Below are 12,472 nucleotides of genomic sequence, written 5' to 3'. Positions count from 1 at the left end.
ATTTCTCACACATAAAAAGTTGTACATGTTGGCCAAAGCAAAGAGCCTGCAATCTTACAAAAAGAACAGGTTCTCGTATCTGCTAACTAATTAGACTTCTACCACCGTTTTTGCATCTGAAAAACTTCTACCACCGACTTCTTGCATCTGAAGAAGTGAGGTTCTTACCCACGAAAGCTTATGCTCCCAATACTTCTGTTAGTCTTAAAGATTCAGACTAACACGGCTACCCCTCTGATACTTACCACCGTTTTGTGTATCATTTTTTTTTCTGCACCTACTATATTCTGTTACCAAGTGTTGACCTCGCTAAGTGCTAAAAACCTGCATGATAAATTGTGTGCTGGCTAGGCAGGCATGCAGGTCTTTTACGAGTTTTCTGTGATTTTACTCACACAGTTTTCCACCATTTTGAAGCAACAAACTTGTGAGATACAAACATCTTAGCTAACGTAGTTTCTAGGTAGAAATCTGGATCTCCACTTTTAAATGATGGAAGAAAAGGAAACTAATGATTACATTCGATCAGCACTTTTCCATCCTCCTCATCCTGTTTTGGGCTCCTCCTGTCACCTTTTTATTTGGGATCAGTTGCACCTGCTAAACAATGGAAAGGTTACATAGCGTCTTTGAAATGCCTTTTGATTTTATCCTTGTGTGATTCCAGTTAATTAGGTCAAGGCAGAATTGCATGGCAACTGTGACAGTAGTAACTTCTTTATTTGGGCATAAGCTTTCAGGGGCTAGAACCCACTAGTCTCTAAGGTGCCACAAGGACTCCTCGTTGTTTTTGCTGATACAGACTAACACGGCTCCCCCTCTGAAACCTGTGACAGTAGTGTCAGCAGCTTGTCCAAACCTCCTTCAGTTCCTTTTGTAAGTGTAGTGCTCTCTGTAGAGTCCCTGGTTGTGTAAAATGTGTGCTGTGTTTTGATGAAAGTCCTCCTTGTGCTAGTCTTATATTTCAACTTACTCGTTGAATGCAAATACAGTCGCACAGTCTTCCTGAGAGTTCCCTGAGAACTGGGGCATCAATCCTTTTTTCAGTCATCCATCCCTGAGGCTGAGGGTGGTTTCAGAAGAACATTGAAGAGCTGCTGGAATACCAGCATCAGGGACTTAAATAATTGTGGCTACATTTTGATGATGATGGCAGTATTGTAAATGTCTCACTTGCACAATCATCAGAATCATCAGTGTTGTGCTCTTCCACTTCAATAGCCAAGATTTTGTTAAGTGACACATCTGATCATGAAGGATCCAAAGAAATGAGTTTACTTCATTTTTCTTGCAGAGTGACGTGTCTTGACAATGTTTCCATTTAGAAGAATTACTTAGAAAAATAGTCTATTTTCATTATTTCAGTCATCCAATCACTTCCTTCATCTATAGGCATGTTGAGTCAGATAAATTAATTCATTGATATGAAGATCCCTAAACACTAATCACCCATTTGCAGTATTGATCAGCAGCTTTCACGTTTACTATAGTTGAAATGAGACACTACTATGAAATAAATACAACTCCATGAAGACTGGAAAGTAAGATGACTCGCCCACTTTGTATAGCAACCATGGTAACAGACGCCCTACCCACCTTCTAGATGTTTCTAGATTGTAACAAATCAGCCCCCCATCCCCAACAATGCAACTCCACGCACTTCCCTCTTCAACATCCAATGACATTTGATTTTATCAATGAGTCACCCTGCTGTCTCCAGTCACTCATTACTCCACCCATTCCTGTTTCCTTCTGGGCTTCTGGAAGGTACAGTTGCTTTATTATCAGGGGGTAGCCATGTTAGTTTGTATCCACAAAAACAACAAGCAGTCCGGTGGCACCTTAAAGAGAAACAGATTTATTTGGGCATAAGCTTTCGTGGGTAAAAAACCCACTTATTCAGATGCAACGAAGAAGTGGGTTTTTTACCCACGAAAGCTTATGCCCAAATAAATCTGTTAGTCTTTAAGGTGCCACCGGACTCCTCGTTGCTTTATTGTTTCCTAAGTGGCATGACTGAGAACTTTAGTATTCTCATCATGTCCTTTTTAACCGTTTAGAATAGCTTTCTTTTTCAAATTGAAATTGGAGTCTAATGTTTCTAGTCTCAAAATACTTTTATATATGTTATGTTCATGTAAATATTTCAGTGATGTTGTTTTAGGGGGGAGGGATAGCTCAGTGGTTTGAGCATTGGCCTGCTAAACCCAGGCTTATGAGTTCAATCCTTGAGGGGGCCACTTAGGGATCTGGGGCCAAATCAGTACTTGGTCCTGCTAGTGAAGGCAGGGGGCTGGACTCAATGACCTTTCAAGGTCCCTTCCAGTTCTAGGAGATGGGATATCTCCATTAATTTTCAAAAACAAGGGGGTCAGAGAAGAGACACTTGAATAATATGCACTTGGTTTTTTTTCACAACTCTGGATTTAGTTCCCATTAAAGTCAAGGGAAAGACGCTTGTTGACTTCAGTGGAAGTTGGTTAGAGTTTGCTGCCGGAAACTCTAGTTTGAAGGATCTTAGTGGTTGAAGGGTGGGTTATATGGTGCTGTACCAGGAAAGACGTCCCAAGGTGGGTTAGAAGTAACGGTGTTTAGTCCTGTAAAGAGAAATGCTATCCCATGAAGGCAGTCCTTGGGCCGTAGAGGTAATATGGAGGCAGGGAGTTCTCCTGAAGATGATTCTGGGGAACCCAACAATCTCCGGCTCTGGCCCTTTTGGTGGTCTCCTCTTTTGGAAGGTGTTGAAGTAGAACATTGGTGGGATTGAGTCCCTTCGCATGTTCACTAATGGAGAGCAGCCCAACAAAAGGAATTCTTTTAAAGACCTTAGCAAACTAGAAGGAAAGAGAAAAGAAGCTAGGTTAGGTGTCAAAGATGACTGCACTGCTAACAATGTCCACAAGTCTGCAACGAATACTCCTAGTAAACGAGGAATAACCAGTTACACAGAGGAGGTGAACTTCTGAAATTACTACAGCGAAGGTTCACACTTTTTCTTCTCTATTATGTATTTTGTAACACTGAGAGCACACACATACCATGTGATCATTGATAAATTAATCTCCCAGTACATGAGTGCTGTATGTACAGAATTAAGCTGTCACAATGTAATATGCAAGTGCCAGAGATATAACAGCACTGGCATCGTTAGTGGGAGTAGGGAGGCCACAGATTCTCTAATCAGTCTCTCTCACTGATGTATTGCACTGCCACAGCCAGTGGGGGGATGTTTACATTGACTTCTATGTATACGTCTTGCATGCCTCTTGGAGTAAAACACTCTGTTTCCGCTTTGTGCTGGCCTGTGTCTCAGCTTTGTGTTGTGCTTAATTATTTATTGCAATAACAGGTGGAGAAAAAACTGGCACTGGAGGCTGCTGCTCGGTGGTGGTGTGGTGAGCGGGGCACACACATGAACAATCCCCCGGCAGTGCTGTTTCATCGTGCTCCATTAGAAGCACTAGCAGAGTGCTCACCCAGGGGCTACTCACCTGATTCTCCACACTGCGAGCAGGGCGTATGGAGGGGAAGGAGCCCTGGCTCTGCTCTCTCTGTGTGCCCAGCCCACTACTGTGGCTGGAGTTCAGGGCAGTCAGCTGTAACAGGAAAAGGGAGGCAGTACCAGCCCCCCTCACTGCTAGAGCAAGGGGAAAAGAGAGCCTGAGCGACTGTTCGTCAGAATGCCAGGCCGTTCTCGCTCTGCTCCTGGAGTAGTGCAGCTATCCACGGTCCCTTACTCAGGGCAGCCTGCGGGGTTAGACTAGTCCTGTCTGAATCTCACCACTCTGGTGAGAGAAGAGAAGCTTTTATGCCAAGTGCCAATGGATTTTTGTCTTGAAAATAAATTCAAACATCCTCGGTGCATCTTCATGCAATGTTCATTGCTCAATGGGGAAAAAATCATTGTGCTTGTAAATCAAGAATTTGATCAAACTTCAGATTATTGTGGTTAACTGAAGTCAGTAACAGAGAATTTCCTAAGTACTGTACGCTTGTACTAACAAGGATGCTTCCGCTTTGCCTCGATTCCAGATGGTAACTGTATCACCAAACACATCTGAAATGTATTAATACCCTCCGGTATGGGGAAGCACTTCAGTTTTGCCAGTTTCCCTTTTAATGTGATTGGGGTTTTGGGGGGCTAAAGGCATGTTTCGTAGAGCCTGTTTAATTCCAGTAGTAATTTTGCAAGTTAACAGGTCTTTCCACATTTTTCTTTCCAAAAGATGAGCTGCACTACTTCTGTACTTGATCTGATACAGAAATGCCGCCTTCACTTAACAGGGCAGCCATATGGTGGGGTGGCTAGAGTAAGGAAGGGAGAGCTATGTATGTTCTAATCCCATCTAAACCACTGACTGACTCACTGTGTGACCCTGGACAAATCACTTGTGTCCTCAGAATACTTACTTAACCAGCTTTTCAACTGGATTTAATGAAAAGGAACCTCACTGAAAACTATTTCTAAATTGAGCTTTCCTAGTTTAATGACCAGTGTGTTAACACTTAGATCTTTCTGCTACCATGGGGAATGGCTGACAGACCCTGTGCTGGCACAAGGAACATAAACATTATGGACACTTGTGTAACAGATGCACTAGCCATTGGCTGGGTGCTGATCACACATTTGTTAGTAAAATAAATACTATACTTGATCTGTTTTGAAATGTGTTATTCAAAAATTAAAAATTACTAAATTTAAACTACAAGGTAGATAAATCTCTACTCTTTCCCCAGTTTATAGGTCTAGCTATTAAAAGGCACTTTTGAAACACTCCTGCAGTGACGAGTTGTGTATATGGGATGTAAGTGCACTTACCCACAGGTTGGTAAAAAGTACCCTTAAATGCTGGAAATTGTTACCTTGCAGCATTGCTGGAATGTGTTAAAAGTAACCCCATTCCAGGAGCTCTAAATGGAAGCAGCTTCTCACATGCACGTGTTTATAGCTCTCTCCCTACTCCCAGACAGTCACTCAGTATCTCCTCTCATCCTGACAGACCCGTCGAAGTATGGTGTTTGCTAAACACCTGCGTGTGGTGGGGGATGAGTTTAGGAGGAAATACCTTCACTCCACTGATGAGGCAGACAGGACAGACTACAATGAGGACTGGACACAGATGAAGGTAAAGTAGTTTGTAGTCTGTTTTTCCTGTAACAGATGTATCCAATAGATTTGTTTAGTATTTTGTCTGCACTTTGAGAGGGATTGGGAAGTAACTATGAATGTGATGACTCTAGCACTCAGCACCTGTAGTCTCTCTGCCCTTCCAAGGTTTTCCCCACTCTGGGATGAAGTTTGCCCAGTCAGTTGACTGAACTCTGTGTTAGAGAGCAGCACTGCAAGGTTTCATATGATCCCACTGTGATGGGTTCCCTGGGTGCAACCTGGAACTGGCTTACCGCTGAGCCCTCTGGCTTACCAACCTGGGGTCCCTCTCACACTGTGATATTGTGACAAGCTGCAAACCTCTCCAGGTACTGCACTTACACAGACAACCACGGGCAGGGCCACACCCAGTTGAGTTACATGAATGCTTCTCCTAGCCACACATGAACAAACAATAGAGACGCTCCAGCCAATTCCCCCAGCTCCCCAGCTGAGGACCCCAGGGCTATACCGACCTGCTCTGGTCAGAAGCCTGACCAGTATAGGTTTATAACCCAGTCCACCGCTCTTTCAATGTGGACAGGACATGCATCAGCTCTTGTTCCTGAGCAGATTTCCCAAGCACTTCAGCCAAAATGCTGAACATAAAACAGATTTATTAACTCCAGAAAGATAGATTTTAAGTGATTATAAGTAATAAGCGTACATCTCAAAGTTGGTTACCTAAGAAATAAAAGTAAAATCCCAATCTGTGTTCTATAAACTAGGCAGGATTTGAATCCGGCCGTCTCACCCTGATAGATCATACAAGCAGGTTACAGATCTCCACACACAGGCTGGAACTCTCCTTTAGCCTGGGGCTGCCTCCCCAGTTCAGTCTTTCAGATGTTTCCACATGTTGAGTTGGTGGGGAGTGAGGCCAAGTAGTGATGTCACTTCCCCTCTTTTATAGTTTCTTCCAGCTTGCTGGGAAGATCCTTTGCTATGAGGTGAGTGAAGCAGTCTCCATTGTCGCTGTGCTATCTCTGAGAAGTCTCCATTGTATACGGTTCCTGCGATAGTCCTTGGAAGTGTGGAGTCCTTTAATGAGCTGTCAGCAGCATCTGGCTCCTCCATTGTTGCACCTGAAAGGCTGGTTGTGGGTGTTCCCAGCCTCACAACATATTTCAGTAACACACACACAGCAAAACTCCATAACTTCCCGTACATTGACAGCACACACAATCCACAGGATATTAATGGTCAACAGATCAAGCCTTTTAAAATGATACCTCGCAAGGCATACGCTGTACAGAACACATCCTAGTTCTAGGACAGTGGTGAATATGGGGATCCCAGGGTGCCGCTTTGAGCACAGTTTGCCACACCCACTTCCATGACGGGCTGCTTGTTCCCTATTGTCTATTGTTGGATGGAGCAATGTTCTCTTCAGAACTGTCAGTCGCTGCTTTAGTCTAATGAGGACCCTCTTGGATGATAAATTTGAGATCTTTATAAACCGCTCTCTCCGTCTTGCCTGTTTTATTTATTCATTGCTGCCAGATATCAAAACACAGTAATCAGCTGTAAGTGCTACAAAATATTGTCAAGACACACCTTACAACACCTCGCTTTAGTTGGATTAACACAAAGCTTTACATACTGCAGCGCAAGTGTTCATGTACTCAAGACCCTTTTCATTCCGAGTTGATACCAGCGTATTTTGATTACACCATGTGCTGATTGTTCTCTGACAGGTAAAGCTGGGCACTGCTGTAGGCGGGCCATACCTTGGGGTTCACCTCAGAAGAAAAGACTTCATCTGGGGTCACAGAGAAGATGTACCAAGCCTTCATGGAGCAGTGAAGAAAATCCGCAGCCTCATGGAGAAGCATAAACTTAAGAGAGTTTTCATAGCTACTGATGCCATTGTGGAGGGTATGCAGCTTTCCAACCCTGCCTAATCCTTGGTCGTACTTCACAATAGAGATTGGTCATTGTGGCAACAGTTGTCACTTCATGTTCATGGATTATTGAATATTGATAGCCTTCCTGGGAGACTGAACAGCTCAGGAAATTAAAAGGGAGGCTGGAGCCTTTCATCTCCATGCTGACCGTTCAAATCCAGCCCAAATAGGTAGTGCCTAGAAAATAGTCACTGGGTGTTTCATGCAGGGTGTTTGGCCATCTGCATGAAACAAGCGTGATGCTCTGGTCCAGTTCCCAGGAGCAGATGTCCACATAGCTATCATCATGACTAGCTATAACCGGCAGCTTTGGGAGATCAGAGTATATGGGTGAGGAGATTGAACTCTCATCAGCCATAGTGTTGGCCTCTTATGGGTAGGGATGAGGCCCATTGGTAAAGGAGGGAGGTTCTGTCCATGCTGTACCTGTTCTGGGAAAGCATAAGACTCTTTTTCCAGACCAGTCAAAGTAGCACCTTTCATATGCATTAAATTCACAGGAAAACCTCTCACATTGTTTTTAATAGTCTCTCCTGGTAAGGGGTGGCTATTTTTGTCTTTTCTTCCTCTTCTTTCCCATTTCCACTGCAACTTTTCTTTATATGATTCCACGGGTGACATTAAAAAAGCACTGAGAGGGGAGGCCATTGTGGCATATAACCTAGATGTGCAATCATTCTCCGTCTGTTGCTTCTGTAGGGTTAGAAAGTGAGACTAGTGGTACCACCTGTTTCCCAGGCCCATCAATTCCAGGCCCCCTCACTCCATCAGCATTTGCTATCTCATCCATGCAATGTGTGTCTAACACGCCTTCATTGGCACCTGTCCCCAAAACCGCCCAGTCATGTAGCAAGAAGTGTTTTACAAATCCTAGGTCAGTTTTGAGCTTCCTCTGCTTTGTAATCTTTCTGCCAGTTTTGTCCAGCTGTTCAGTGGAATGTAGGTATAGGACAAAATTAGTCACTTTCTCGAACGGTACTGTGCCGGGTGGCTTATGGTATTTTTTTTTTTCTCTCAGAGACTGAAGAGCTCAAGAAATTACTGCCTGAGATGGTGAGGTTTGAACCCACTTGGGAGGAGCTAGAACTCTACAAAGATGGAGGAATAGCAATTATTGACCAGTGGATCTGTGCACATGCTAGGTAGCTAGTTTGATTTTTGTCCGTGTCTGTTAGGTTTGTATGTGAAGTCCGATTTTAAAATTATTGAATCTTGCAAACCTAAATAATGCGACTGAATGAGATGCAGTAATGTCTGTGTTTCTGATTACAGATAACTCATTATAAACAGATTATACATTGATAAGGCCATTATTTTTATCTTAAAAAGAAACCCTTCTCCAATAACCAGTTCTGTTTTCCTTCATAGGTATTTTACAGGCACCTCAGTTTCAACATTTTCCTTCCGGATTCACGAGGAAAGGGAGATCCTGGGATTTGACCCTAAGACCACTTACAACCGATTTTGTGGTGAGAAAGAGAGAAACTGTGAACAGCCAACCCACTGGAAAATTGTTTATTAATAAAACCACTCCAAAGGACTGCAGTAAGTGGCGAGCTCACCAAACCAAGAGAACACTCACAGGAAACATCTCTTTCTAGCCAAGCTACCACTTCCTCCTCCTCTTCTTGGTGTTAGCTCTGAGTCTGGGTTTTAAGCACAACTGGGTAGCAATACCATGGTCATTCTCCTGACCAGGCACTGATATAACTGGTCAAAATGAAGTGAGGTAAGGATTCGGTTCTTGGTATAGCTGGTATGCCAGGACAATATACTCACTCTCTAAATGTTTAATTTAGATTGAAGAGGCCAAGCATTGTTTTAGGAGGCAGCAAAAATGTTTTCACTCAATGTTTGTTTTTTAAGTATCTATAATATAGCTATAGTCTGTACCACATTCCTATGTTCAGGTGGTTATTTTCTTTTGTAAGCTTTATTTGTCTCACTGTAGTATTATCTGTTTACAAGGAGGACATTTAGGTGTTGTAACCTGCACTTTGTGAGGGCTGCAGATTGTGCACAGAATGTGCAGTTCTGGAGGGAAAATCAAATAGTAATTTTTTAACATGTCAAACTGGTACAAAAATGCATTTCATATTCATAATAAAGGGTATTTTTACCAGAACACAGACCAGTGTCCCAGCTAGCACCTTTAATAGCAATTCTTGGCAGAGAGGTCAGTGGCTAAAATATATAAAGACTGAACTAGGTTGGCAACCCCAAAGCTGGTTGGGTTCTGTTTAGTGGGGCTGCGAGGGAAAGCGTGCACTGCCTGTCGTGCACATGCTTTCTAAACAGGACACTTCATTTTATAGAGCTGTCCCTCAGCACCTCTCTCCCCTGTTAAACTCTCTCCAATCGAGGCCAATCTAAACAGCATTTGGGGAGTGTCCTGCTTCGCAAGAAGAACTTCTCAAAGCGTGGAGCTGCTTGTTCAGGCTTGAGGGTATTTTGCAGCTGCATAGGGGAGCAGAATGGCATATTCGTTCTCCCCCTCCACTCCTGGCCTGGTGCACATTGGAACCGCTACAGGGCGTGACTTCATCCCTGGTTTCAGACATGCTAAAACTGACCAGCCATTATAAAGGTCATCGGACTCTTTGCTCTTCCCCTTAATTCTGCGTCACCATCAAATCTCCCAAGTGAACCTGTACAGCTGCAGGCAGGTGACACTCTCCCTTGGGACTGAAATGTCACACTCAGCAAGGGCACATGGAAGCAGAGTAGTGGGGTACCCCCTTCTGTCAGCCATTGTGGCATGGGGAGCTGTTCCATTAACTGCAGCGTGGGCAGAGGAGAGTGCAATGGCCGTCTGAGAAAACACTTCACAAATATGAAGCCTTTGACACTCTCACTGTTCAGAGTCGGCTACATGCAATATTTTGTTCATGGTGTGCATCAGGTAGACTTCTGTCTTGCAATTTTAATCTGGCTCATGGTTCTGCGAGGTCTCCGATAGGTCTGTTTAAGAAAAAGGGGAGCCGTAATTTTCAGAGTTCAGCAGTATGTTTTTCCTCTAAATTTGAACAGAACACCCTGCAGTTAATGGGTTCTTCCTCATGTTGTCAAGTGTGCTGTTACTGTGCCCTTCGCCCACCCCCCACCTCTTTCATGATTTCAGCAGCATTTTTCTCGGTTCCTTCCTGTGTCCCATTGGGCTTCTTCTCATGTCTAACGCCTGCCCGCTGGGGCTCAGTAATACCCCCCTCCTGTGCTCTCCCTGGGAATCTTACTGTATGCTCTCAGCCAGCCAGCCAGGCTTGTCCTGTGCTGTGTGCAGAAAAACTTGTACGGTCTCCTCATAAAGTGAGTAATTTCAGGCCTCCTGTGTTGTTACCAGCTATTTATTTGTATCTCTGTACAGCAAGGGTTTCTTTCCAGTGACAAAACAAAGCTTGTGGCCAAGCAGTGCCTTTTCCAGCTGAGTTGGACATTGTTGTCATGTAGCCTGCGTGCTGTGCAAAGCATACCTATAACTGTATACCTCAATTTCTTATCAAAAATAAAACACTTTGTAGTATCTTTTATGTGAATTTTCCATGTTTCTTACTGCTCTTGGTTCCCTCACGTGACGTACCCAGCTCTGTCATGTCAGATCAATGGATTCTAATGGCAGAAAGGGCCATTATGATCTAGTCTGACCACCTAGTAGAAGGCTCTTCAACAGGAACGCCGCCAGCTTTTCTGCTGCCCGAGGCGGCGGAAGGTCCTGCCCCGAAATGCCGCCCCCCACAGAGACGGCGGAAGGTTCCGCCGCCGAAATACTGCCGCGGTCGCCGCCCCCCAAATTGTAGCGCCCTAGGCGACCGCCTAGGTCACCTAATGGATTGCGCCGGCCCTGCTCTTCAACCTAGCAGACAAAGGCAGAGCAAGATCCAATGGATGGAAGCTGAAGCTAGACAGTTTAGACTGAATTAAGGTGCAAACTTTTGACAGGGGAATTAATCATTGGAACGACTTACTTAGAGAGGTGGTAGATTTTCTGTCACTTGCAGTCTTTAAATTGAGATCAGATGTGTCTTTTTAAAAATATGCTCTACCTCAACTTATTAGACTCACTGCAGGACTGACTGGGTGAAATTCTCTGCCCTGGATTAATGGAGATACCTTATCTCCTAGAACTGGAAGGGACCTTGAAAGGTCATCGAGTCCAGCCCCCTGCCTTCACTAGCAGGACCAAGTACTGATTTTGCCCCAGATCCCTAAGTGGCCCCCTCAAGGATTGAACTCACAAGCCTGGGTTTAGCAGGCCAATGCTCAAACCACTGAGCTATCCCTCTCAAAATGTTGGTTATAAGAGGTTTTAAGGCCAGGAAGGGACTATAAGTCATATGCTCTCATGCAGAGCCAATCCACTTAGAAGAGCTAACAAGCTGTTGCACCATCCAAGGGTGGCAGAGTTGTGATTGCCTGGCTCCTCGTGCTGCCATTACCCCCTTCTGACTTGGTGCCATTTATGGTCCCTTTGCGTGCTGCACAGGTGTGAATGGCTATCCAAGGTGCTGGGCAGTGAGGAAGGAGCCCTCTGCAAATGCGGAGTGTAGATGATGATAATCTGGCAGTGTTCTATGAACTAACCTATTAGAGCAGGTGTCTTCACTCCCTGCCCCTCCCACGGCACATGCAGGTGGAACGCACTTAGCCAGCATTCTTGATGGAGCGCATCATTGCACAGTTGTCATGGGAAGCATTCAACTCAAAATGAGAGCTGCATGCAGGGCTAAAGCAGTCCATGTGGTCCCAGAGCCACAGGCTGTGAGTTGCTGCTATAATGGATATGTTCTGCCTCAGTAGCTAATTTCAGTACACAAACAGGGTGGTTTTCAGCCGTGAACCAAATACGTTTACACTGATGTGTCCATGTAGCAGGCTGCACCGTGTTTCCACCTCGGAGGTGCTTTGCCAACACAGTTGGCTTCAAAACAAGAAAACTTAGTCCCAAAACTCAGCTGTGCTTCTTGCAGTCCATACCGTCTCCTCCTCTGTGATGGGTAGGAAAATGTCAGCTCAAAGGTTAATTCATTCTCTGCATTTCACTCAGGGAAAAATGGAAGTAGGAATTTCCATTGCTGAAAATATAAAAGGGAAGGGAAAAGTGCACAAAAATATCCACCACCAAGTTTAAAATAATGAAAATGCCACTATTGAGAAGACTGTGGAATCAGCCTTTATGCCTGTTCTTGTTTAATGTTTAAAAATAGTAAACGCTTAAGCTATTAAAATTTTACTACTTAGAAGTTTAACCGCTAGGCTCCACTGCCTCCCCACATGCCCGGGGTCCTGGCTCCCGCCCCCATGCCCCGAGACTCCGCTTGCTGCTGGCCCCGTACCACGGGTCCTGGCTGCCACCCTGTGCACCCGGGGCTCTGCTGCTGCCACGGGTCAAGGAATCCTAGAAGGTTAGGGTTGGAAGAGA

The 12,472-nt window shown here is 44.6% G+C and overlaps 1 protein-coding gene across 1 annotated transcript in view; it reads left to right on the top strand.

Moving 5' to 3' along the window:
- Positions 1–10,574, top strand: part of POFUT2 (protein O-fucosyltransferase 2) — a 34,892-nt gene extending 24,318 nt beyond the window's left edge. The window contains exons 6-9 of the mRNA XM_065413225.1: positions 5,001–5,126; positions 6,847–7,027; positions 8,075–8,198; positions 8,425–10,574. Coding sequence (XP_065269297.1) covers positions 5,001–5,126; positions 6,847–7,027; positions 8,075–8,198; positions 8,425–8,578 — 585 coding nt within the window. The 3' untranslated portion in view covers positions 8,579–10,574. The remainder of the gene's footprint in view (positions 1–5,000; positions 5,127–6,846; positions 7,028–8,074; positions 8,199–8,424) is intronic.
- The last annotated feature ends 1,898 nt before the right edge of the window (positions 10,575–12,472 follow it).

This window comes from Emys orbicularis, chromosome 11 (genome assembly GCF_028017835.1).
Source record: "Emys orbicularis isolate rEmyOrb1 chromosome 11, rEmyOrb1.hap1, whole genome shotgun sequence".
Lineage (NCBI taxonomy): Eukaryota > Metazoa > Chordata > Testudines > Emydidae > Emys > Emys orbicularis.
This window is presented reverse-complemented; position numbering and strand designations above follow the sequence as displayed.